This window comes from Callithrix jacchus, chromosome 6, assembly GCF_049354715.1.
Source record: "Callithrix jacchus isolate 240 chromosome 6, calJac240_pri, whole genome shotgun sequence".
NCBI classification, from domain to species: domain Eukaryota; kingdom Metazoa; phylum Chordata; class Mammalia; order Primates; family Cebidae; genus Callithrix; species Callithrix jacchus.
Window position 1 is genome coordinate 141331538 of NC_133507.1, and position 27128 is coordinate 141358665.

General features: G+C 50.8%; 1 protein-coding gene across 9 annotated transcripts; it reads left to right on the forward strand.

Moving 5' to 3' along the window:
* Positions 1-4205: 4205 nt before the first annotated feature.
* On the forward strand, positions 4206-24870 carry STK11IP (serine/threonine kinase 11 interacting protein). Of its 9 annotated transcripts, none has more exons than XM_078328667.1 (25): positions 4206-4248; positions 4423-4509; positions 7591-7796; positions 8001-8075; positions 8350-8445; positions 8802-8909; positions 9040-9111; positions 13738-13864; positions 14085-14188; positions 14316-14411; positions 14603-14644; positions 14834-14980; positions 15350-15434; positions 16338-16712; positions 16985-17190; positions 17487-17603; positions 17753-17930; positions 19975-20205; positions 20318-20421; positions 21484-21581; positions 22168-22346; positions 22563-22644; positions 22875-22945; positions 23501-23748; positions 24466-24870. In XM_078328667.1, exons 2-25 carry the CDS (start codon positions 4449-4451, stop codon positions 24610-24612), a joined length of 3255 nt encoding a protein of 1084 aa, XP_078184793.1. In that variant the 5' UTR covers positions 4206-4248; positions 4423-4448; the 3' UTR covers positions 24613-24870. The 9 variants fall into 9 exon arrangements, 7 of the variants coding, with proteins under 7 accessions (XP_078184793.1, XP_078184795.1, XP_008997808.3 ...); XR_013519115.1 differs by having other exon boundaries at positions 4225-4274; positions 22875-23090; XM_008999560.6 differs by having other exon boundaries at positions 4225-4274.
* Positions 24871-27128: the final 2258 nt, after the last annotated feature.

Here is a 27128-nt window from a genome sequence, read left to right on the forward strand (position 1 = left end):
AACTTGCCTGGTCACGGTCTAACTCAGAGTTCTCATGCCAGACTTCCTCCAGTGCAGCTGATGTGACCTGTATGTTTTGACTTTGGTGACTGGGCTAATTCCTGGGCCAGTCTTTTGTGGCCAAGTCTACTAGCAGAGCCAAGGTTACTTATAGAAAGAATTACCTCCGGCCACATATGGATTACTCTCTCGTACAGACTCTATTTATCAAAACTATATTTGGAGGTAATATTCTCATCTTTTCAGTCTCTTCCATCCTTTCCCCTTTCCTACTCCACAAAGATAGCAAGTTTTTTACTGTTGCCCAGGCAGGAGTGCAGTGGTGTGATCACAACTCACTGCAACCTTGACTCCTTTGCTCAAGCAATCCTCTAGCCTCAGCTTCCTGAGTAGAGCTGGGACTACAGATACATGCCACCATGCCCAGCTATAGATACCAAGTAGATGAAACAAATAGATCATCCAATTTCACACCCCTTCACACTCAACCCAAGTGTAAAATTTTCATTTTGGTGGAATCCTTAGGTCTCAGTTACCTGACCTGCTATTGGAGGCTGCAGCATCATAGCGGGGAGGTCTAGACCCAAGACAATGGCTCATATCCTAAAGGTGAACTATGACTTCTGTTGCCCTGTAGTCAAGAACCCTGGGTCTCACATGGTTCCAGGTATCAGAAATAAGCAGGATCTGAGATCTGTATTCGCCCGTGGCTGACTGTCATTCCTGTATGAAGATACATTCTTCTCCCTTCTTTTTCTTTTTCTATTTATTTATTTAGTTTTTGGAGATGGAGTCTTGCTCCGTCTCTCAGGCTGGAGTGCAGTGGTGTAATCTCTGCTCACTGCAACCTCCGCCTCCTGGGTTCCAGCGATTCTCCTGCCTCAGCCTCCTGAGTAGCTGGGACTACAGGTGCATGCTACCACATCTGGCTAATTTTTTTATTTTTGTAGTAACAGGGTTTCACTGAGTCAGCCAGGCTGGTCTTGAACTCCTGACCTCCGGTGATCCACCTGCCTTGGTCTCCCAAATTGCTGAGATTACAGGAGTGAGCCATCACACCTAGCCTTCTCCCTTCTTTTCATCCCTGAAACCTAAGCCACTAACAAGCACACCTTTCCTTACCCTCTTTTAAAATCACCAGCACTTTGCAGAGCCTACTCCAGGAAACTTAGGGGTGGTAGGAAAGCTACCAGCAGCAGCTCTCTCTCCACACAGTAACACAGGGGTAGAGCCCCAGGAAGATTAGTTGTGCCTCCCTAGTACCAGATCCACAGCTGTGCTGGGAGCTCTTGGTCATGCGCAGCTGGTGTTGGTGCTTGAAAGAACCAGCAGGACATTTCTAATTTTAGGTGGAGTACTACCTCTGGGGACTAAAACTTAGAAGAGTGTTTGCAAGTTAACAGAATGATATCAGAGCTTGTCTTTGAGAAACACAAATTCATTAATGATAGTATGAAATTATGCAATAGCAGCCAATACATATTACGTTACTTTCCAGCAACACAAATTTTTGAAATGGCATTGCATGCCTTTTTAATAAAGATAATTGGTTTTTTTTTTGAGAAGGAGTTTTGCTCTTGTTGCCCAGGCTGGAATGCAATGGCACCATCTCAGCTCACTGCAACCTCCACTTCCCAAGTTTAAGCAATTCTCCTGCTTCAGCCTCCCAAGTAGCTGGGATTGCAGGTGTGTAACACCATGCCTGGCTAGTTTTTGTATTTTTAGTAGAGACAGGGTTTCACCATGTTGGTGAGGCTGATCTCAAACTCCTGACCTCAAGTGATTCACCTGCCTTGGCCTCCCAAAGTGCTGGGATTCCAGGTGTGAGCCACTGTGCCTGGCTGGGTCATTTTTAATGTCCTTAAAGTTCTTTTGTTATCTTCACATAGACCTGGCATGTTTCTCAAAAAGTTATGTGTGTGTGTGTGTGTGTGTATTTATATCTATATCTATAGTTTATTTCTTTTTGGCTGCTATGATGAATGGGAAATTTTCCCTCCTTTTAGACTTTAATTTGTTTTGTAAAGGTTTTGTCTTAGTGGAGGTTCTTATTGTAGCAATTTACAGAAATACATTCAGATTAATTTAGGCCTAAAAAAAAAAAAAAAGCCGGGGAGAATTATCTGGAAGGCAGCCAAGGCCTCCCCTGCAGGCCAAGGGTAGAAAGGAGAGTGGGCCTCACAAGGGGGAGGGAAGCAAGAACTACTGAGCCTCCTGTTGCTGCTTTCCCTTAGTAGATCTACTTTTCTCTCCCCCTGTAGTTCGGTTTTCTTTGCTTTTCCCTTTTTCCCATTTCCATGTTTCTGAGAAGCAAAGGGATATAGAGTAAACCTGGCTACAGGGGCTACCCATATGGGTGGAGCAATCCTCAGAAAATAACTATGGGCTGAAACTGCAATGTCAGGGACTTCAAGAGAAGAGTTGGCAGTTACTGTTTGAGAAAATCCGCCCTTCTAAGTTCCAGACGATTAATAAACAGGGACTGACAACCATCAGGTTATGGGATTAATAATTCAACAAAATATACTGAGCTCTTACTCTGACTTTATAGTTGCGTACTAGTTAGCTGTTGTAGGAGCTGAAAAGGTGTGATACCTTTCTTCCTCATTATAAGGGTCAGAGCTGACACTTGTATAACAAAAGATAGGTTAAGAGAAAAATCTAAGAAGTTTATTTAATCAAAGTTTTACATGACATGGCAACCTTCAGAAATGGCTACCCAAAGACCTAGGGAGAACTGTTTTTAATGCTTAGATTCTATGAAAAACAGACAGCCTGGAGTAATGTGGTTGGGCAAAAAGTTACCACCTAATAGTAATAGACAAGGGAGGGAACCCAACAAGGCCTTTCTGTGTGGCATTCCTTCCTCCCCGGTATAGGCAGGATCTCTTCCAGAATGAGGGTCTTATGGTCTACCATCAAGCAAGGTAGGCCAGAGAAGTTCTTATGGCCAGCTCTTACATAGAAAGGTGGGGGAAGTTGAGGTTTTACGGCTTGCTTTGGGGGAGAGGGCTTCTAGTTTCTAAGACTCATGTTGGGGAAGAGGAATTCTGGTTTCTATGGCTTGCCATAGGGGAGAAAGAAGGCTGGGAGACAGGAGGGCAAGAGAAGGTCAGAATGACTGTGCCTGAGGCCCTCCAATCTCTTTTAGTTCAAAATAGTCAGCATGCCAAAGCACCATATTGTGGAATATTGTTTTTCTGAGCTCTAACACTGTTTTGGATGTATCTCCACTTATTTTATTGAACCTAAAAGGCTTTCGGCTCAGAGCACAAGTAGTACACCATGAATGCGAAATTGTGTGGTTCAAATATTTTGTCTTTAGAAAATAAAATCTTTCAAATCTGGCAACTTGGGATAAAGATGACTAGGACCTGATTCCTCCTTTCAACTGGCTTATAATTCATTATGATTTTCCTCTGTAGAAACCGGGCACTTTATGAAAGAAACCCTCCCTGAAAACCAGGAATTCTGTTAAAAGACCTTTCTACTAATCGAGTAGAGTAGTTGATGTCAGCATTTGACGGGGAGCCTGGTTTGAAAGCTACCATGAGAATTCGGAAGCAAGAAACTTTGGCAGTCCCGGCGCTGTTGGTTACTAATTGAACGACCTTCACAAGTAACCTAGCCTCTGTGAACTTGTTTTCTCATTTTCAAACGCGGGAATAACTACTTTTCAACTCGGATGTTACGTAAGGAAACAGAGTAAACACAAAGGACTAGGTTGGCGTAGAGCCCGGTACTGCTGAAGGAAAGACAAACGAATTTGGAGGGAGACTAAGGAAAAGAAGGCAAAGGACCCTAGAGGCGATACCCTCGGTAGCCTCGACTTTCACACGATCTAAGTCCATCCCACGGCGAACACGCTCTCCTTTCACTGGAAGATGAGTGTTTGATACGGAAAGCTCCATTTCTCTAAACGCTGCTTCCCCGCCCAGTTTGCAAACGAGTCACCGGTTTCCTCACTAGCGCGGTCGACTTGCCGAAAGCCGAGCAGGAGTCCTAGGCTGCGCGGGGCTGGGGTAATAATGAGCGTACAGTTCGAGGCCTGGAAGCCCAGGTAGCCACGACAGCGGAGGGACCGCCCCTCACGAGCCAGTCCTCGCACCACCCCTTTTCTATACGTTTGCACGTCTTAGGGTGTGGTTTCCGGCAGCAGAGGCTTGTTTTCCGGTCATTCCTTGGCTCGATTTTCTTCCGGGGCTGGACTTCCTGTCCATCTTTGATAGGCGTCGGGCTGCTGAGCCGGTAGGAGGACCAGACTGGGACGGTCGGTATGTCTGACCAGGGCTTATGTTCTTGAAAAGGGCGGCCAGGAGGATGTTTTTCCTTGATCTTCCTTCTCGGTTTTTTTTCCGCACGACGCCCTGGGCTTTTGGCACTACCGCCCACCTGAGGCTCTTCCGCTTCCTCTTTTCCCAGGCTCCGCCCCTCAGCGTTCTGTGGCCATGACGACCGCTCGGCGGGACTCCTTGGTGTGGAAGCTCGCCGGCCTGCTGCGAGAGTCCGGTGAGTGGACTTCCGGTTGAGCTGGGCTTCGGGCGAGCTCGGAGTGGTGTCTTCTGGAGACACGCCGTAAGAGTCACGGAGTTAGGACTGGTAGGGTCACCGGGTGTCAGAGTTCAGTTTCTTTACTCTTACCGGGTTTGTGCCCTTAGTGCCATTGCCTACAGTGTCCTTTGCCTGTGATAGCCTAAACTCTAGCCGTCCTTTGAGGCCAAACTCCGGTATCTCTCCCTCCTGACACTGCCTACTCTGACACTCTCGGAAGGAGTGATCATTACCTGACTGAAAGCCCCTGAGGACCAGGGACTGATCTTGATCATAACCGTTGTTGTGCAGCAAGGCACTAAGTACAGCAGCTAGAAGCACGAGATTTGGAGTGGACCCGCCTGGATTGGAATACTTGCCAGACTGCTGAGGCTCAAGTGTTCATACTTTCCAGACTGCTGAGGCTCAAGTGTTCCTCACAGATTGGCCTAACGATTGTACTTAACAGTTGCGGGGATTCGTTTTAATTCATGTGGAGAATTTAGTACAGTGTCTGCAAGTACAGTAAGTGCTCACAATTGGGAGCTATTGTTATTGTAATGACTTCCCTGGTGCTTGGCACTGCCTGGGCACAGTGGAGCCACAGTAGTTGTTGAGTACTTGGTTGGCATTAGTTGTGGTAGAAAAAGCCTTGGCTTTGTGTTCAGATAGGAGAAGTAATTTCCTACCAACTATATGATCTCACTCAAGATTCTTCACTTTTTTTTTGAACCTCAATTTTCTTGTCTGTAAGATGGGGTTAATAGTGCTTCTCTTTGGGAGATTCTGAGAAGGTTTGAATGAGATATCAGAGTCATCCAGCATGTACTACAGTTAATATTAGCTGCCCTCCATCACTCCACACTCCTGTTGATATCTGTGAAAGTTCTATAGCAGTTTTCTTTTCTTTTTTTAAGACAGTCTTACTGTGTCACCCAGGCAGGAGTGCAGTGGTGCAATCTTGGCTCACTGTAAACTCCTTGCCTCCTGGGTTCAAACAGTTCTCCTGCCTGAGCCTCCTGAGGAGCTGGGACTACAGGTGTCTGCTGCCATGACCTGCTAATTTTTGTATTTTTTAGCAGGGCTGGGGTTTCACCACGTTGACCAGGTTGGCCTTGAACTCCTGACCTCAAGTGATTAACCCGCCTTGGAACTCCCTAAGTGCTGGGATTAAAGTCGTGAGCCACGGCACCCGGCCAGTAGCAGTTTTATTTTCTGGCTTGTATTAATAACTTTGCAAGGTGGGGTGTGGTGGCTCGCGCCTGTAATCCCAGCACTTTGGGAAGCTGAGGTGTCCGGATCAAGAGGTCAAGAGATTGAGACCATCCTGGCTAACATGGTGAAACCCTGTCTCAACTAAAAATACAAAAATTAGCTGGGCGTGGTGGCATGCCCCTGTAGTCCCAGCTACTCAGGAGGCTGAGGCAGGAGAACTGCTTGAACCCGGGAGGCAGAGGTTGCAGTGAGCCAAGATTGTGCCACTGCACTCCAGCTTGGCGCCTGGCGATGGAGCAAGACTCTGTCTCAAAACAAAACAAAATAAAAACCCTTTGCAAATGTGTTATATCCTTCTCTGGGAGGAGACAACTAGGAGGCCCTTTGAGCGTGGGAAGAGTTCTTGAACCATGTCTGTGACTATCTTCAGTGTCTAGTACACACAGAATCCTGCATGTCAGGTTGTAGGAGTTGTTAATTTATTCAGTGATGAATGGTGCATGTGTGAATGTGTGACTACAGGGAGGTAGCAGGAAGAGGAGAGCTTGTGATGGTAGAATAGTTTTGTATCTTGATTGTGGTGTGGCTGCAGGAATTTACATAAACAGGATAGAACTAAATATACATATTGTATCAACAGCAGTGTCCTGATGGGTTTTTTTTTCTGAGACAGAGTCTAGCTCTGTCACCCAGGCTGGAGTGCAGTGACTTGATCTTGGCTCTCTGCAACCTCTGCTGCCTTGGTTCAAGCTATTCTCCTGCCTCAGCCTCTTGAGTAACTGTGATTACAGGCATGTGTCACCATACCCAGCTTAGAATAGTTTTTTGTATTTTTAAGAGAGATGGGGTTAGAATCTTAGAATAATTTTTTGTATTTTTAGTGGAGATGGGGTTTCACCATGTTGGCCAGGTTGGTCTTGAACGCCTGACCTAAAGTGGTTAACCTGCCTTGGCCTCCCAAAGTTCTGGAATTATAGGGCCTGAGCCACTGCACCCAGCTCAGTGTCCTGAATTTGATATTGTACTATAGCTATGTCAAAGTAACCATTAGGGAAAACTGGGCAAAGGATATAAGGGACCTTTCTGTGCTATTTCTGCAACATCCTTTGACTCTATACTTACTCTATTTTTTTAAGCCAAGGAAACATTCCTCCATGCCTAGCTTGTAGCTGCACTTTTTTAGATGCAGTAATGAATACCAGAGTGATCAAAAGATACCCTCAAGAATGAAAGTCTCCTTAGAGAGAGCACTTTTGACAGCAATAACAATGCCTTAGTGCTGTAATGAATATTCTTTCTATGACATACTTTTTAGTATAGTTTGAAAGTTTCTACAAATGTTTATATTACTTTTGCAATCAGAAAAAGAAATAAAGATAAAACATCTAATTAACTTTTATGTAATAACGAGTGACTGCAATGTGAAAATTCAGCAGTATTACTTTCTGAAGTGACTTCCTGGAGGAGGCTGGTCTCAAGCTGGGCGGTGGAAGCTAGTGTCTCAGAACATGAGAGAGCTGTGAATCAAGCTGGCTGTATTTCCAGCACCGTCAGTAGATGTGGCTCTTTTGAGCAGAAGGTGAAAGAAAATTTGAAAGAGTTGGTTGGAGTTGTGTAGCCGAGTAGTGTCGTCAGGCTGAATGAAGTGTTAGCACTTTTTTTTTTTTTTAAAGATGAGGGGAGCCATTGAATGCTTTTGAGCTGGGGAGGAGATAGAAAATTTGATCCTGCAATAGGAGATCTACAGTAGGGATTGAAGTGGGTATATTTTGGCATAACAGAGTCTTAGAATAAAGGGAAAAATCTTTCCACTGTCTTCCTTCCTGTCTGCCCCTCTCTCTGCAGGGGATGTGGTCCTCTCTGGCTGTAGCACCCTGAGCCTGCTGACTCCCACACTGCAACAGCTGAACCACGTATTTGAGCTGCACCTGGGGCCCTGGAGCCCTGGCCAGACAGGCTTTGTGGCTCTGCCCTCCCATCCTGCCGACTCCCCTGCCATCCTTCAGCTTCAGTTCCTCTTCGATGTGCTGCAGAAAACACTTTCACTCAAGGTTCTGGGTGTGGGGAAGGGGCAGGATGTGCAAGGAGCCCAAGAGAATGATGGAAGCTGGGGGTAGGGGAGGGGTGCAGAAGTCTGCGGTGCCAGGATCCACAGGGTGTCAGAGGTACCAGTGGTTCTCCTAAGGAAGGAATGTTGAGGACAGGGAGATCTGCTGTTCCTCAGTAGATAGAGTTTTTTGTTTTTTTTTTTTTAGCTGGTCCATGTCCCTGGTCCTGGCCCCCCAGGGCCCATCAAGATTTTCCCCTTCAAATCCCTTCGGCGCCTGGAGGTATGGGGACACTGGGGGATATTGGTGCACAGCACCCAACTTGAGGCAGCCACTTAGGGATAGGAAGGAGAAGGGCCTCTTTGGTGGGGAGACCAGGCCGGAGTATACCCATTGCTCTGCAGTAATGTGATATCCATACTCTTTCCATTTACTGCTTCCCTAAACCATAGCTGGGCTTTGTGGTCTTCTCCCTCCTCCCAACTAGGGGAAGTGGGGATGAGGTCTTTGTCTTCTGTGGGGTTCTGCCTTCCTCCCTCCCCTTTCCTTGTCCCAGCTCCGAGGTGTTCCCCTCCACTGTCTGCATGGTCTCAGAGGCATCTATTCCCAGCTGGAGACCCTGATTTGTAGCAAGAGCCTCCAGGCATTAGAGGTAAGGAGGGTGAGGGGTAAACTCATACGCCTTGTCCTGAGAGTGACAGAGGATCAAGCTCTGATCTTCTCCCCTCTCTGAAGTTCTCCCTGCCCCCCGCTTCCATCTTGACAATGTTTTCACTCCCTCTCTGTGTTCCCACAGTCATACCTACCATCTTATATTACATATTCTACTGTCTGCCTTCCTACTCGCCCCAAAGTGAGTTCTTGGGTCAGGGACCTGGGCTTTAAGCCTGTATCTTCAGATGGAGTTCAGTGTATAAAAAATGAATGAGTGACTGGGTGGTAGAGCTTGGCCGTGGCATGGGGAGGCAGGGGAGGGTGGGGTAATGAAGCACCTGTCCGCCCGCTCAGGAGCTCCTCTCAGCCTGCGGTGGTGACTTCTGCTCTGCCCTCCCTTGGCTGGCTCTGCTTTCTGCCGACTTCAGCTACAATGCACTGACTTCCTTAGACAGCTCACTGGTGAGTGCCTCGGAGGGAAGAGGGTTTCGAGGAAGGGCAAGGCCAGGCCTTTGGGGAGGAGGGCCAGGTGGTTGGCCACATAGTATTGTAGGGAACATTGATTTCTCTGCCTCCTCTCCATCTCTCTCAGCGCCTCTTGTCAGCTCTGCGTTTCTTGAACCTAAGCCACAATCAAGTCCAGGACTGCCAGGGATTCCTGATGGTGAGTGTGGGCATTCTGGCAGCTGGCACACCATGGGTCTTCGATGGCTCTGCTCTCACTCCCTCTCCTTGACCAGCTTTTACTCCCATCTTGGTCTTGCCACGAAGGTGGAGCTGCATTCTGGGAGACAGAACTGCTTAGGCTCTAACATCAGACAAACCAGAGTTCAAATCTCAACTTCTGGTACATGTGTGACTTGGAGCAAGTTAGTTGCTTTTTGGTTTCTTTACCTGTAAAGCAGAAATCACAAGAGTGTTCCTGTTTTTTTTTTTTTTTTTTGAGATGGAGTCTCGCTGTGTTGCCCAGGCTGGAGTGTAATGGCACAATCTTGGCTCACTGTAATGTCTGCCTCCTGGGTTCTAGCAATTCTCCTGCCTCAGCCTCCCAAGTATCTGGGATTATAGGCACATGCCACCATGCCTGGCTAATTTCTGTATTTTCAGTGGAGATGGGGTTTCACCATGGTGGCTAGGCTGGTCTCGAACTCCTGACCTCAAGTGATCTACCTGCCTCGGCCTCCCAAAGTGCTGGGATTACAGACATGAGCCACTATGCCCGACCGAGTACCTGCTTTTATAGTATTAAAATGATTGTGAAGAAGTACCCAGTGTTACTTAGTCTAGTGCCTAGCTCAGAAACAGATAGCTTTTGTGATGATGATGAAGAACCTTTCTTCTGTGTCCTCCCATCCACCTGTCAAAGACAAAGTGGAACTAGTTAAAGTGGTAAGGACAGATTTGAATCAGTGATAAACTATTGCAATAGGGGAGAGGGTGCAACGTGAACTGAACACCACTTTGATCTGTGCAGAGGTGACTGCGCATTTACAAGGAGAGCGAGGGAGTAGGAAGGGGAACTCTGAGGGCTTGAGCAGAGTAAAGGAAGTGGAAATGTACAAAAAGTGGAAGTGGAAGCTAGTCCACATGAAATCCTTCTGGGTTTGAGTAGCTCCAGGCATGTAGGCCGTCCACACGTTATCTTTTGAAGTTTGTATCACCTAGTCCAACTTCAGCTCACAGGGCTTTTTCTAAGATTCTGGGGGAAAGGGCAGCTATAAGTCAGCTAAAATTCCAACAAGGATCTGGGCATTCAGGCTTTAGTTCTCAGTGATGCCAAGTTGGGAGGGAGAAAATTGGAAATGTTAGTTTAGAAAACTGTAACCAAATAGTGAAGAAAACTAGAAGAATGGAGAATTTGATAAGGGCTGATGTGTAAGACGGCAGGACCCAGTCCAATTTACAGGTAGATAATAAAATTTCAAATACAATGAACAGGACTAGAATCTGGTAACCCATAGGGTGTATTAGTAGTTTTCATTAAAAGATATATTTTTCTCTAAGGTCAGTCATTCCCCTTTTGATTAAAGACAGTGAAAGCAGGATTATTCTTGTTTACAAAATAAGTCTGATCCTGTTAGATTGGTCTGCTTATTTACATAAGTGTAGTAAGAATGGTAATTGACCACAGAGGTCTTCCTGAAGTTTGCTTTCCTGGAACTTTTTATAAGGACTCTCAGACTGGACTTTTAAAACCCTCTTGAGGCTAGGAAGCCAAGAACTTGTCATCAGACTTCACATAGAGTACCTATAGATGTGTGAATTCCTCTCTTCTTGATGTCTCCAAAATATTCTAAGGTTCCTGGGGCCGTCAGGAACTAGCCTTTGCCACTCATTTGTAAGGCTGGGAACCCTATAAGCCAAGTAGCAGGCTGGTTTTTCTAAGAAGGCTTTGCAAGCATTGGCTCCATATAGTCACTTTAGTTCCTTAAAACTGTCTGTCCATATCTGATTGTATGCATTATTTTAAAAAATAACATTCTAGTCATATTTTAAAAGTTAAGTCAAAGCCTAGTTATATACCAGTTTTCCCAATTATGTCCTGTTACAAGGAGGACAGACCCTGTTGAACCTATGAAAATAACCATATTGCTATGTAAATAAGAATGCTCATGGGAGTTCCCGAATTCTGGAGGGATCAGGCATGGAGAAAAGATAAATGCTTCATATACATATACATTTATCTATATACACGTATATACGTATACACGTGTATCTGTATATACGTATATATATACATGTATTTATATGTATGTATATTTTTTTACAAAAGTATAATTTACTAAACTGTTTTGTGCTATAGATCACATAACAGAAAAGGTAAAGAGGTTCCTTATATCCAAAAAATAGAACATTAAAGAACGGGCCGGGCACAGTGGCTCACACCTGTAATCCCAGCACTTTGGGAGGCTGAAGCAGGCAGATCACAAGGTCAGGAGTTCGAGACCAGCCTGGCCAACATGGTGAAACCATGTCTCTACTAAAAATACAAAAATCAGCTGGGCGTGGTGGTGTGTGCCTGTAATCCCAGCTACTGGGGAGGCTGAGGCAGGAGAATCACTTGAACTCAGGAGGCAGAGGTTGCGGTGAGCCAAGATTGTGACAGTGAGTGCACTCCAGTCTGAGTGCAGACTCTGTCTCAAAAAGAGCAAGACTCTGTCTCAAAAAGAAAAAAAAAAAAAAAGAGCAAAAAACCAAAACAGAACCAACAGTATTTTAAACAAAGCCGTTAAAACTATAATCATCCTTCATCACTTCATTCAGTCTTATGCAGTCAGTTCTCGTTGTGCTTGATCTTGGGTTAGCAGTGTTAGGAATCCATCAGCTTCATTAGAGTTTTGGAAATTCTGACTCGGTCCAGTGGTATGATCTCAAAGTTGTTTAAGCAGTGCCGCCAGAAGCCTTTCCCCTACAGGCCCTAGCATAGTCCTTTTCTATGGGTCTCTGTGACAGTCCCTTTTTGTTCAAAGTAAGTCCTCTGACCTGTAGCTGATTGCAAGAACTTTTAGGAAGCAGGGTAAAGCGTAACTCTGTGGATGACGAAAAGGTTAAGTGGTCTGTTTCCATGAGCTTTTTTTTTTTTTTTCCCCCTCAGTTGGTTGCTTTTGGAGGTCTCTGAGTCCCTTGAGACCCCCCAGTGGGGGCAGAGGACCTAAAGTTTGAGTGACTGTAGGGAGTTGAGGGGCTGGAGTATGAAGGGAAAGATCTAGCAGGGTGAGTAGGGGTGGAGTAGGAGAGGCTTGAAGGGGAACCTGTCACGGGTCCAGGGAGCTGAAGGAAAGAGGAAAGGTGGTAGGAGGAGGAAAGGGGAGCAGAGGTGTTGCGGAGGGGGGCCTCTTAGAGGAGCCAACTTGGAGAGATCTTTAGTTTCCCAAAGAAGCTGTTAAAGTTCCAGATTATCCTTAGTAAAGTCTTGCCAATAGGAAATGAAATGGACAGAGCTACGGCCACAGTGGTAACATATACCATATAGTCAGTGGGGTTTGGAAAGAGGGTTTCAGTTGACTGCAAAGTCCATGGGAGGGGCAGAATCAAGGAGGGAAAACAGAGAGGACTCAAAACACAGCCAGGAAGAACTTCCAGCTCAGGAGTCAGGGAGTGAATTCCTGCTTGAAACAGTGAGGAAGAACAACTTCCAGCTTAGGAGGTGCCTTTCACATGAAACTTGGGACTCTAACCAAGCTTCACGAGTGTACTTAGAATGAGGAGAGTCAAAGGCTTCCTCATTGTGCATTCAATGGATGTTTGTCGCAAGCACTGGGCTGGGAGTCAGACTTGCCAACGGATCTCATTGATCAGTCGGGAGTGAAGGCAAAGGCATCAAACGTCTGCAGCTGGGGTCCCAAGTGAGAGGGCTGGGAGGATCTGATGATGAATCTGACCCAATTTGAGTCATGGCACCAGGTGGCTGTCATGGATAAAGCTGCACACTAGATTTTAATCAGTAATAAACAATTGCAGTAGTGAAGAGGGTTGAGTGTAGTTTATTTTTGTGCAGGGATGACTATGCATTTTATTTTATTTTAATTTTGAGACAGAATCTCACTCTGTCACCCAGGCTGGAGTGCAGTAGCACCATCTCAGCTCACTGCAACCTCTGTCTCCCAGATTCAAGTGATTCTTGTGCCTCATTCTCCCGAGTAGCTGGGATTACAAGTGTGTGCCACCACGCCCAGCTAATTTTTGTATTTTTAGTAGAGTCAGGGTTTCACCATGTTGGTCAGGCCAGTCTTGAACTCCTGGCCTCAAGTGATCTGGCCTCCTCAGCCTCCCAGAGTGCTGGGATTACAGGCATGAGCCACTGTGCTGACTGGGCCTTTTAAAAGGAGAGTGGGGAAAGTGGGTGGGGGGAATGGTAGGGCCTTGAGCAGAGCTGGGGAGGTAGAAATCAGGTTGGTCCATGTGAAACCCATCTGGGTTTGCTAACTAACTGGCACTTATCAAAATAAGCCTTCTACCCTTTCACAGAGACTGGGAGACGGGCCCCTATCTTCGGGTGTTGGCTGGAACAAATGGGAAATTCTTTTGGCAGCTTTGACTTTTCCCAGGCAGGACCTTAAGGGGGCTGGAGGAGCTGCTATGCCTGGGATGTGGCCTTGAACTGTTAGGAACAGTGCTGGTGTTGTTCAAGTCTTTTAACATGGGGGTAGGGGTGGATGAAATCATTTGTACTGGGCCTGTGCAGTTTTATATAGGCCAAGGTTGAGGCCTAGTCCAGAAGAGGTCTCAGAGGATGCTGATTAGAGTTTGGTCAAGGAGAGAATTGTTTTCTCCCCATTGCCCCCGCCAGGATTTGTGTGAGCTCCACCATCTGGACATCTCCTATAATCGCTTGCATTTGGTGCCAAGAATGGGACCCTCGGGGACTGCTCTGGGGGTCCTGATACTGCGAGGCAATGAGCTACAGAGTCTGCATGGTGCGTCGGGGTGTGTAATGGGGCAAGCACGGAGGGGAAAGTGGGGAGTGAGGCTCTGGCTGGCCTGGGGGCCACGTGCCTCTAGAGCCTTGAGAGGGCTTATGGGGAGGGCAGGGATGCTCCAGCTGGTCTTTCTGCTGCACCCTCCACAGTGCACATACCACATTCACACTCTCGCACTCATCTGCATGCCTGTCCTCCCTTCTTGCCTCCACCCCAGGCCTGGAACAGCTGAGGAATCTGCGGCACCTGGATTTGGCATACAATCTGCTGGAAGGACACTGGGAGCTGTCGCCACTGTGGCTGCTGGCCGAGCTCCGCAAGGTGAGACGGGAGGGTATCGGGCTTGGGAGCCACTCTTGCACCCACCTCCCCATGCTGATTTGGTCAGTGCCATCTTCACACAGGGAGGGCCCTGGGCCCTCCTCATTCTGCCCTTCCTGCTCCTCAGCTCTACCTAGAGGGAAACCCTTTGTGGTTCCACCCTGCACACCGAGCGGCCACTGCCCAGTACTTGTCACCACGGGCTAGGGATGCTGCTACCGGTGTGAGTGATCGTCCTATATCCACTCTGTTACCCCTTTCCTGCCCAGACCTCCCTCACCTTGTACCCCCTTGCTATCCCTGGGCGAGGGGCTGAGGAGCTGGGCCCTGCTTACTGTGTTGTTAATACCTGGAACTCAGCAGCATGGGCCCCACCACATCCTCCCTCCCCCACCCCTTTTTGTCTTTGCCCAGTTCCTTCTTGATGGCAAGGTCTTGTCGCTGACAGATTTTCAGGTTGGTGTGATCGGGGGCAAGGACTGTTAGGGGAAAACATGAAGGGAGAGTGCTGGGAAGGGAACAGAGGGCTGGCTGGTGACAGGGTCTTCCTGGTCAGTGGAAAGTAGGGTCTCGCCTTTTGGCTGGCTTGGGTGAGGCAGAGGCGCTCCTGGGCTCCAACCTTGATCTTCTGTGGTCTCATGCCAGACTCACACATCCTTGGGGCTCAGCCCCATGGGCCCACCTTTGCCCTGGCCAGTGGGGAGTACTCCTGAAACCTCAGGCGGCCCTGATCTGAGTGAAAGCCTCTCCTCAGGGGGTGTTGTGGTCCAGCCCCCACTTCATAAGGTTAAGGTAAGCCATGTCCTCCGCTGCCTCGTGCCTGGGGTGGGGTGTCTCCCCAGCACACCCCAGTCCACAGTGCTCACCTTCCACTTCCTTCTGGTCCTGCGCCTCCTCCTCCTCCTGCTCCTCCTCTCCTGCCTCCTCCTCTCCCTGTTCCACCATCTCCTCCTCTCCCTGTTCCACCATCTCCTCCTCCTCCTCCACTTCCTTCTCCTCCTGTGGCTCCACCCTGACCTCCTCTGACATTCCAGCAGGCAGGAATGGTAGGAACTGTGCTTGCATGTGGTTGGGGTTTCTTTGGTAGGTTGGATAGTCGGCCGTGGATGGCAGGGCTGGAGGCTTGGCTTTCACAGAACTTCTTCCCTCCACCAACCTCAGAGCCGAGTCCGTGTGAGGCGGGCGAGCATCTCTGAACCCAGTGATACAGACCCGGAGCCCCGAACTCTGAACCCCTCTCCAGCTGGTAAGTCAGCCCCACCCCACTAACCTCTCTCATCCCTGTCCAGCTCACTCTAACCTTTAAGTTACGGTGAAGGTCTGGTAGAAGAAATGTTATTTTTTGTTGGGGTGGACTATTATAGAGGGCTTCTTAGTCTTTTAATTTAGGGAAAGGAGAAGACACTGCTTCTGGACGCATTTTGAAAAGTGTTTCAAGGAACATTAATTTTGTGGGGTGTCAAGAGATCATGTGGGCCAGGCGCAATGGCTTACACTTGTAATCCCAGCACTTTGGGAGGCTGAGGTGGGAGGATTGCTTGAGCCCAGGAGTTTGAGACCAGCCTGGGAAACATAGAGAGACACCCATTTCTACAAAAAAAAATTAAAAAATTAGCCTGACATGGCGGTCCGCGCCTGTAGTCTTAGCTGCTTGGGAGGCTGACGTGGGAGGATCGCTTGAGCCTGATAGTTCCAGGTTGCAGTGAGCTATGGTTGTGCCACTGTGCTCTAACTCGGTGACAGAATAAGACCCTGTCTCAAAAAAATAAAAAATAAAAAACCCCAAACCAAAAGAAAGTATATATGTATACATATAAAATAATGGGACTGTGGCCAGAGAAGTTTGGGAAATTCAAGGGTGAAGAGAAATAGGTGTGTTAGCTGCAGGCTGCCTTGGGACCTTCAGTATGCTGCCATGCATGGTGAGTCCCCAGAAGTAGCAGAGGATGTGCAGCTTGGATTGCCTGTGACCACAGTGTTCATAGGACACGCTTCAGTACATTCCGTGGAGGGGACGCCTATACCCTCCCTTGCCCCATCTCCATCCATATTGCTTTCTTATCGCTGAAAAGCACCATTGAAGGATTTGGGGCCATCTGGGGTACATGGGAGGCAAGCTTGCTCAGCTCTGCGATCCTCTCCTGCCTAGGATGGTTTGTGCAGCAGCACCGGGAGCTGGAGCTCATGAGCAGCTTCCGGGAACGGTTTGGCCACGACTGGCTGCAGTACAGGAGCCACCTGGAGGCCTCTGGAAACCCTCTGCCGGCCGCCCCCACCACTCCTGCCCCCAGTGAACCTCCAGCTGGCTCCCAGGGCCCAGACACGACACCCAGACCTTCACCCCCAGAGGAGGAAGCCAGAGGCCCCTGGCAGTCACCACAGAAAATGTCAGAGGAGGTCAGGGTAGAGCCACAGGAGGAGAAGGAAGTGGAGGAGGAGGAGGAGATGGTGGAACAGGGAGAGGAGGAGGCAGGAGAGGAGGAGCAGGAGGAGGAGGAGGCGCAGGACCAGAAGGAAGTGGAAGGTGAGCACTGTGGACTGGGGCGTGCTGGGGCCAGGGGCAGGTGGGATGTGTAGGGGTGGTGGGGCCTGGTGGGAGGAAGGCCACTCATTGGGATGTGTAGGGGTGGAAGGCCACTCGTTGGGATGTGTGGGGGTGGAGGGGCCTGTGTGAGGAAGGCCCCTCGTTGGGATGTGTGGGGGTGGTGGGGCCTGGTGGGTGGAGGGCCACTCCAGGGAAGGGCAGAGTCTGGGTACTTCCCTCCCTGCAGAGCTTTTCTCTCGGTCTCTCCACAGCGGAGCTCTGTCGCCCCATGTTGGTGTGTCCCCTGGTGGGGCCTGAGGGTGTGTGTGGCAGGGAATGCTTTCTCAGGGTCACTTCTGCCCACCTGTTGGAGGTGGAACTCCAAGCAGCTCGCACCCTGGAACGACTGGAGCTCCAGAGTCTAGAGGCAGCTGAGATGGAGTTGGAGGCCCAGGTTCAGAGACTGCCCGTGCCCAAGGTGAGTGGGGCGGCGGGGGCTCTGGAGGAGCCAGCTATGAAGCCGTGGCTGTTGTGTGCCTAGCACTGGGCTGGGCGTTTATCACAGTCTCTCCTTGGCACTAGGAGCTGAGGAGGGAGCGTCAGGTGCTCAGGAGGCTGGGCTGAGGAGCAGGGATTCTGTGCTGGAGCTTGGACGTTAGCACAGGCCTGTGTCGGGCTCCAGAGCTACTGCGTGTCTTCCATGCTCTCAGCATCCCCTCATCCCTCTGACCGCCACCCCTGCTGTCTTTCACTCAGTCCCGCTTCCTCCTGCAGGGCTCAGATCTGCTGCCTGGAGCCCCCATCCTCAGTCTTCGCTTCTCGTACATCTGCCCTGACCGTCAGTTGCGTCGCTATGTGGTGCTGGAGCCTGATGCCCACGCAGCCGTCCAGGTGATGGGGCCTAGAGTGGGGGCCCAGGAGGCTTCGGGGGTTGAGAGAGCCATAGGGGAGTGGCAGCAGGCCTGAGGGCCAGGGGCCTGTGGGAGGTGTCCATCTGGGGTCTGCCTGCTCACAGCTGCCTCCCATTCACCTGCTGTCAGGAGCTGCTTGCCGTGTTGACCCCAATCACCAACATGGCTCGGCATCAGCTTGGGGAGGCCAGGAACCTCCTGCCAGGCAGATTTCAGTGTCTACGTTGTGGCCATGAGTTCAAGCCAGAGGAGCCCAAGCTGGGATTGGACAGTGAGGAAGGCTGGAGGCCTCTGTTCCAAAAGACAGGTACAAGTCCTGCCCTTGACCTCTCTGCCCACTGCCTCCCCTGTTGCAGGGAAGGTGTGGAGCGGGAGCCCCAGGGAGAAGGGATGAGAGAGAGTGGAGACCAGTTGTTCTGCTGGAAGAAAAACAAAACTGCCTGCCTGCTGCATTTTCAAAAAGGAAAACAGAAAAAGAAGAAACTGTATCCTGATTTTTTTTTTTTTACTCCAGAAGTCAGGAAATGCAATCTCTTAACAGTGCTTAAACATACTCATCATTTTTTCATAACCTGAAGGCTTGTTGTGTTGGGGTTTTTTTTGGCTGATATTTCAGACACTACATAAAACCTAATGGGCCCTCACTGCAGTGTCAGATTGTGTTGCTGCCCCTGCCCGAAAGTGTCGCTGTTGAGTGGGATGCTCAGGGATTGGCTTGCTTTGTCCTTCCCGGCTGACCTTGGAAGCTACATAATGTCTTGTGGCATTTCTTCATGCACTAATCCTGAAAACGAGAATTGTTTCCATTGTAGACTGGTCAAAAAGCACTACCTTGCAAGAAGACATTGAAGAAGAAAGAAATATTCTTGATAACAGCTATGTGGAAGTGCCAGAATTTTATTAGCCAGTTTTCTTGGCAGCAGCTGGGGCAGGAGTTTACATTTTATTCAGAAAATGGAGCCCTCCCCACTATGACCTGGACTGAGCACTGCAGCCTTAGTGACACAGCATGAACAGAAACAGCTCCAGCCCCTCCCGGACCCTGGCTGGACACCGTGAGGAGCTGTGGCTGCTGGAGTCTCTTCCATGGTGGCATTATTAATGAACATTAGTAACATTATGTAATTAACATTACTGTGGGTTCCATTCTCCTTTCATTTACCTCATCTGAACAAAGAAGGGAATGAACTCACCCCATGGTGCTATTATGCTGCTTAAATGTGACAGTAAGGCACCAAGCATAGGGCCTGACAGAAAATGAAGGGCCTGTGTAAATGGTAGCTGCTGTCGTTGCCCCCAGTTATATGCTCCTGGGCAGCGTGTGTAAATAATCTAATCTTTCGGCTGGGCGCGGTGGCTCAAGCCTGTAATCCCAGCACTTTGGGAGGCTGAGGCAGGTGGATCACTAGGTCAAGAGATTGAGACCATCCCGGTCAACATGGTGAAACCCTGTCTCTACTAAAAATATAAAAAATTAGCTGGGCATGGTGGCGTGTGCCTGTAATCCCGGCTATTCGGGAGGCTGAGGCAGGAGAATTGCCTGAACCCAGGAGGCGGAGGTTGCGGTGAGCTGAGATCACGCCATTGCACTCCAGCCTGGGTAACAAGAGCGAAACTCCGTCTCAAAAAAAAAATAATAATAATCTAATCTTTCTTTTCCTCTTTGCAAAATGGGATAGGGAGAGTTTCTCTGGTGCTGAAATGTGATCATACTGGCATAGGAGCTAGCACACGCCCAGCAGAGGGTAGCTGCTCAGAGAGCTGCTTCTCTCATTGCTGATCCATGTCCTGATTCCTTCCTGGCTTCCTGCCACTAAGGATGAGTACAAGATAGACCCTGTCGTCATCCCTGTTTTATAGACGAGGAACCAGGCTCGCAGAGCTTGGGTGACTTGCCCATGATTACAGAGCCATTAATTGATGGAGCCTGGAACTGGACCCAAATAGGGCAACATAGTTCTCTCTGCCTTTCCAGACCTGTGGATTTTGTTCTTTCAGACGTTGCTAGGAGAGCTCTGAAGTACTTGATCAGCCCATGTCTGGAGGAGGACATAAGAGCAGGGCCTAGTTGTGTTTGGCCCAGTCTGAGAGGGCCTAGTGTCAGAAGGTGGAGTGCACTTTGAGGAGGTTGTGGGCTGTGGTTTGCTCATCCCTCCCTGGGATGAGGAGTGATCAGTCAGCAGCTGAGCCGGGAGAGGGAGCTGGTGGGCTGGGGCACTGCGGTTGTGTATGAAGCTGAAGACTTGGGCTCAGGGGAGACCAGAGAGTGGGCAAGGAGTGCCGTGAGCGTGGTGGGAGTTGTGGCATGGTGTGGGGGATGCTCACGGGTACTGTGTCCATCCTCCCTCCAGAATCTCCTGCTGTATGTCCTAACTGTGGTAGTGACCATGTGGTTCTCCTGGCCATGTCTGGGGGAACCCCCAACAGGGAGCAGAAACAGGGAGAGCAGTCTCTGGCTCCCTCTCCATCTGCCAGCTCTGTCTGCGACCCTCCTGGCCATGGTGACCAGCACGACAGGGCCAAGAGCAGCCCACCTCAGGCACCAAGCACCCGTGACCACAGTAGTTGGAGCCTCAGTCCCCGTGAGTATAGGCAAAACAAGACGTAAGTGGGGTTGAGGGAGGGAAGGGGCACTGATGGGGAGGTGGAGATGGAGCCCAGGGGCTGGCTGATGCCCCCCGCCATTGCTCTCAGCACCTGAGCTCTGTGGCCTCCGCTCTGTGGACCACCGACTGCGGCTCTTCCTGGATGTTGAGGTGTTCAGCGATGCCCAGGAGGAGTTCCAGTGCTGCTTCAAGGTCTGTGCTCCCTGGCATTGCCCGCCCCATGCCCCTAGCTGGCCACGTTTCCATCACAGACAGCTGAGTCAGATCAAGCACTCTGGAGTCACCTGACCTGCTTCTGGTTTCAGCCCCAGCAGCTTCTTGCTGTGTGGCCGTGGATCCATTGCTTGGTGTTGGAGTCCCAGTTTTTGCCCGTCTGCAAAGGAGATAATGATGCTTCCTTTACATGGTGGCGTGCGTCAGAGCTCATGGTGAAGCTGCCCGGCCCAGCACCTGGCGCTCATCAGCAGGGCCTCCTAGCTTTATTGCAAACAGATGGTGTTGCTAGGCCTTTGTTGAGCACCTGTTGTGCTAGACACTGAGGAGCTACAGATCAATCTTGCCCTTGATCTTGCAGTTTGGAGTGAGAAATTGATGATGATTGCAAATGTGCAGGTGCTGTCATCAGGCTGCAGCCCTAGAAGGGGTGTCCAGGGCAGCTTGAGTGGGTCAGGGAGCCTTCCTGGGAGGTGATGTCTAAGCTAAGTCTTGAAGGATAAATTAAGGAGTAAGAGGAAAAGAATATTTTAGGTAAAGGAAACAGCAAATGTATGGAGGGCCTAGAGTGTCTGTCACTGGAGGGGAGAACTGCCCAGGATGAGGGGACAGGGCACCTAGATGTTCAGGGCAGGGGCAGGGGTCCCAAGAGGACTCTGGGAGGCCGGTAGGGGCCAGGTCAGGAGTTGTTGCCTCCTGTGTCTGCCAGGGAGTTTGGACTTGGTCCTGGGAGCCACTGAAGGATTTGAAATGGGGCAGTGACGGTCAGTTTTATGCCTTAGAACAGTGAGTCTGGCGGAGAGTGGAGGGGGTGAGGTGACAGGCAGGGAAGCCAGCTGCTGAGGCTCTGAGAGGGAAGGGGCCGAAAGGCAGAGCAGTGGTGGATGGAGAGGCTGTCGAGTGCCAGGGAAGCTGCATAGACAGGTGCATGGGTGGCAGGAAGGTCCGGCCAAGGGTGCTGGCACCAGGAACTTGGCTTTCAGTATGGCCCCGTCTCCCCAGGCCTCTCATCAGGTTCCTCACCAACTTCCTCTTCCCCAGGTGCCAGTGGCATTGGCAGGCCACACCGGGGAGTTCCTGTGCCTTGTGGTTTTGTCTGACCACAGGCTGTACCTGTTGAAGGTGACTTCGGAGATGCGGTGAGTGAGGACGGAGATGGGGTGAGTGAGCGGGGAGGTGGGGTGAGTGAGGACAGAGGTGGGGTGAGTGAGGGGGGAGGTGGGGTGAGGAGGGAGATGGGGTGAGTGGGGGGGAGGTGGGGTGAGTGGAGGGGGAGATAGGGTGAGTGAGGAGGGAGGTGGAGTGAGGGGGGAGTGGGGTGAGTGAGGAGGGGAGATGGGGTGAGGGGGGAGATGGAGTGAGTGAGGAGGGAGATGGGGTGAGTGGTATGGTGAGATGGGTGAATGATCGGGGAGGTGGGGTGAGTGAGGGGGTAGATGGGGTGAGTGAGTGGGGGAGATGGGGTGAATGATGGGGGAGATGAGGTGAATGAAGAGGATAATGGGGTGAGTGGTAGGGGGAGATGGGGTGAGTGAGGAGGGGAGATGGGGTGAATGAAGGGGGAGATGGGGTGAGGAGGGGAGATGGTGTGAATGAAGGGGGAGATGAGGTAAATGGGGGGAGATGGGGTGAGTTGAGTGATGGGGGTGCGGCTGGAGCAGGGCCTCCCTGGTACTCTCACGTCACTCTCACTCATCTTCATCACTCTGTCCCCTCTCTCCACAGTGAGCCTCCAGCTAGCTGGCTGCAGCTGACCCTGGCTGTTCCCCTGCAGGATCTAAGTGGCATAGAGCTGGGCCTGGCTGGCCAGAGCCTGCGGCTGGAATGGGCAGGTGGGGCAGGCAGCTGTGTGCTGCTGCCCCCAGATGCCAGGCGTTGCCGGGCCTTCCTAGGGGAGCTCCTTGGTGAGAGATGGAATGGGAAGGCGGGAGGGTGGGCAGGGCCCTGGGGCCAAGCTCCCTGCCTTGTGTCCGTAGCCGAGACAGAGAAGGGAACAGGACTCGCCTCTTGTAGATGTTTCTGAAATCCAGCAATGTGGAGAACAGGAAGTGATTGAGAGGTGGTGGGTTTGAGTGGAGGAGAACAGAGCCGTCTGACGTTCCTGGCCTGGCTCTGTCTAGATGTCTTGCAGTCTCTGCCCCCTGCCTGGAGGAACTGTGTTAGTGCTACGGAGGAGGAGGTGACCCCCCAGCACCGGCTCTGGTGAGTTGATAGGAGGCAGAGGTGGGGTTGCTGCCGAAATCTCTTTCCCCAGAGCCCCAGACACGGCCCTGTGCTGAGTAGGCCCTGGATACCCACCTGTCCTCATGCCATGCCCCCCATGGGCCCTATGCCTCCTCCCAACCCACCCTCAGGGCTTTCTTCCTCCTCCCCTTCGTGGAAGTCCTTCCCACCCCCAGCTGATCTTCCCTTGCCTGCCATGTTCCCCCTAGGCCACTGCTGGAGAAAAACTCATCCTTGGAGGCCCCCCAGTTCTTCTACCTTCGTGTGTTCCTGGTTGAAGGTGAGGCCCCTGTGCTGCTGCTGCTTCCCTGGACTCATACCTGCCGTTGTCACAGGCCCTGGCCCACCCCCAGCAGCTGTACAGTGCCCCTGTAACAACTGTCAGTTCCTGGAACTGGACTTCTCTCACTCGAGGCCATAGTCAAGTAATGGCTTCAGCATGTCCTGCCTCAGGGTGCCCTTTCTCTCTGGGTGGGGTCAGGAGGCTCCTGGGGTCCTCGGGTACACAGAGCCTTTGCTCTTGGGCCCAGGCTTTCTTGAAGTGGAACAGCTGTGCTGAGTCAGCCCTGCCTCATCAGTCAGAAAAGGCGAGGGCACAGCCTGGTTTCTGAGTAGGGTGGGTGTGGGGCAGTGGGAGTGGTAGGCCTGAGATGTTGGAGACTAGAGATTCCTGGAGCTTGGGAAAGGGAGCATCTCGTCCTCAGGGGCACAGGGTGCTCTGGGGCCCAGCTCAGAGTGTGGCTCCTGTCTCTTCTCCCCAGCAGCAACTGCGACGCTGGCCCCAGGGATCCGTCCCCTCCATGACCTTCCACTCTGGGTGCCTCTCTTCCTCCAGGCCCTTCCACCTGCCTTGTGTCCCTGTTGCTGACTCCGTCCACTCTGTTCCTGTTAGAGGAAGATGCTGCAGGGTTGCCAGCAGAGCCTCCTCTTCCAGCAGCGGCTGACGAAGCCTCAGAGAAGGTGCCTCCCTCGGGACTGCGCCCTGCTGTGCGCATTCGGGAGCAGCAGCCACTCAGCAGCCTGAGCTCTGTGCTGCTCTACCGCTCAGCCCCAGAGGACCTGCGGCTGCTCTTCTACGATGAGGTGTGTGTGTGTGTGTGTGTGTGTGTGTGTGGCAGAGGGAGGAAGGGGAGATGGTGAGCACAGGTGGATGCCGAGGACAGGGTGGGAAATGAGTCTAGGAACCCTGCCATTCATGGCAGAATGGCAGTTACAGAAGAGAGAACGAGGACTGGAGGAACTGGGGGACTCTGGGCTTGGATGAGCACCAAGTCAGGGAGGGAGGCAGCTGTAGGCCGGGGAGACACCTGGACTGGGAGCCCAGCCATTGACGAGCCACGAGGCTTTCAGTGAGGTTTCCAGCTGCTGTGAGTTGGCAGGATTGGGCCGGCTGTGTGCCAGCCGTTTGGTCTTTGTGACACCACCTGAGGAGATACTGGTCCTGTTTACAGATGAGGAAACTGAGGCTTGGGGATGTTAACCAGTTTGCCCAGGCCACAAGTGGTCGAGCTGGGAGTCGAATCCACACAGTTCTTTAAAATTGAGTCCACATCTTCTGTACAACAGGGAGGATGAAAGAAATGGCTCCTCTGGAGGCTTTCAGTAAACGTGGACTGGCTTCTGGTTACAAAGCTCAGAGTCAGGATCTTTGATGGGGAGTGACAGGGGCTGGGGAAGGGGAGAGGCACTGAGCCAAGGCAGAGACAGTGAGGCTTCCCAGAAACCTTCCCTGTACTGCCCCCGCAACCCATCCCATGTGGCCCCCCTGAGCCTCACCTTGCTGACTGCTCGGTCTGCCAGGTGTCCCGGCTGGAGAGCTTTTGGGCACTCCGTGTGGTGTATCAGGAGCAGCTGACAGCCCTGCTTGCCTGGATCCGGGAGCCGTGGGAGGAGCTATTTTCCATCGGCCTCCGGACTGTCATCCAAGAGGCTCTGGCCCTTGACTGATGAGGCTGCCACGGTAACCTTGGCCCTGACCTCAGGAGCCACGCTGTAGACGTTCCCTCTCCTGGTCTCTGGGTTTGGCTTCCAGACTCTGGCTGTCAGACTTCTCCAGCCTCTGGGCGCTGTCCAGTGAGACCCCAAATGACCCAGGGTTTCAGGGAGAGGCGAGAGAATGGTCTGGCCTCGGGACAGGCCACATTGTAAGGAGGAATCATTTTCCTGCACTTTTTCTCAGGTATCAATAAAGTTATTTCCAACTCATATGTCACGTGTGGTACTTAGATGTGTCACTCTTAAGGCTTGCGGTTCCCTAACCTCTTCGGACAGAAGCTGTCCTGCCCATCACCTTTCCTGAATGGGCAGCTCCAAGCAGCCTTGTTTGTACCATGAGACCCCATCTCTAACCCAGCTGTGGTCCCAGCATGGAGGATCAAGTAGAACTGACCCACAGGCACGCAATCCCCAGCTGTCAGTGACCTGTCATTTGGCCTGGCATGGAATTGCTACTAAACAAATAGCTGGGCCAGATGGGTTCCTGCTCTCTTGGATTTTATGTGGGAAGCAGTGAGGACTTCAGGCTATCGCAGAGGGTGTCTGGGGAGAAGGTGTGTGGAGTCGAGCAGTGACCCCTGGTGCTTCCGGCCATTGCCTTCTCAGCGCTGCCTCAGCCAGGAGGCCTGGATGGTCAGCCACACTCCCTTACCTCTTGTCTTCATGTCTGGCCACAGTGATGGTTCAGGGATACTCATGTGTCTTGGTTTGGCTTACAAAGGCCCAGCGCAGGCATTTGACTAGAGCAACCAAGAAAGAGGCAAGTTTCCTCTCAGTGTTGCTGAGAGAATTGGCCTGGGACTGCTAGCTGTGAGGTGAGCGCTTTCCTGAACGTGGAACCCTGAGAGAGAGGAAGGCAGGGCCAGATGGAGAGAGCAGGGCCAGATCCTGGGGATATCTTTGGAGCCCCTGGGTCTAGTTGTGCCTGAACGCAGAAGCCCGTGGGATTTAAGGTAATGTGAGCTAAAGGAAGCCCTCCCTCTTTGTTTCTATGGCTTAAGCTAATTTGAAGCAAGTATGAGCCACCAAGAGTCCCAACTAAACTCCGACTCCAACTTGAGCTGGGCTGAGATCTGTTTCTTGTGCCCAACAATGAACACAATGGAAATCATTACAACCACACAGTTGTGTAGAGAGGTCCTGGTTCCTGGTTTCTATTGTGAAGTGAGGCGGAATAATTAATTCAGCTAATTTTTTGTGTCAGGCCTAAGGCCTTGACCACTTTGTGACTCCACTGCTTGGTTGGACAGCAGGACTGGGGCTGTGTCACTGTGGAACCTTCCACCTGGAGAGGATGTGGGGAAGGTTGCCTGGCTTATCCAGCCCCCTACATCCCTAAATCCATGGGGTAAAGTATTTAAAAATTAAAAGGGGTAATTTTTTTTGAGACAGAGTCTCGCTTCGTCGCCAGGTGCCAGGCTGGAGTGCAGTGGCGCAATCTCGGCTCACTGCAACCTCCGCCTCCTGGGTTCAAGCAATTCTCCTGCCTCAGCCTCCTGAGTAGCTGGGATTACAGGCGCGCGCCATCACGCCCAGCTAATTTTTGTATTTTTAGTAGAGACGGGGTTTCACCATGTTGGCCAGGATGGTCTCGATCTCCTGACCTTGTGATCTGCCCGCCTCAGCCTCCCAAAGTGCTGGGATTACAGGCGTGAGCCACCACGCCCGGCCTAAAAGAGGTAATTTAAAATCCTGTACTTGGCTGGGCGTATCACGAGGTCAGGAGTTCAAGACCAGCCTGACCAACATGGTGAAACCCTGTCTCTACTAAAAATAGAAAAATTAGCTGGGTGTGGCGGTGGGCACTTGTAGTCCCAGCTACTCAGGAGGCTGAGGCAGGAGAATCGCTTGAACCTGGGAGGTGGAGGTTGCAGTGAGCCAAGATTGTGCCACTGGACTTCTGCCTGGGCAACAGAACGAGGCTCTGTCTCAAAAAAATAAAAAATCCTGTACTTTTACATGTATTTCAAGTTACTTAAAATTTATTTAAAAGATAATATGTACAGGAAAAAATTATGCAGCACTGGAGAATGTAGAGTGAGTTGCTCTCAGACACCTGAGCCCCTAACTCCAATCTTTAGATTAAGGCTTTCTTACCCATTTTTGTGTATCTGCTCAGAAATCTCAGTGCATATACATATTTTTCCCCACTCAATTCCATTAAAAAAGATTGATTTCTAAGATTAGTTTTTCCCCAGCAGGTCTGGTCTGTTTTGGCGGGAGAGTGGGGAGGAAATGGTGGTAGTCATGGAACCGGCTATTTGGGAAATGCTGGCTGGGGTTGAGGCCCCTTGAAAAGGCCTGCAGAGGCTGGGGGCCCAAAAACATCTGTACCGAGGCCCAGAAAATAAATTCACCTACTTCTGTTTTGCTCAGGGCTGCCCTCAATTTTTAATTGAAGCAAATTAAAACTTCCCAAAAATATTAGTCCACTTTCTTGGCAACATGCACACCCCTTTCTTGGTCAG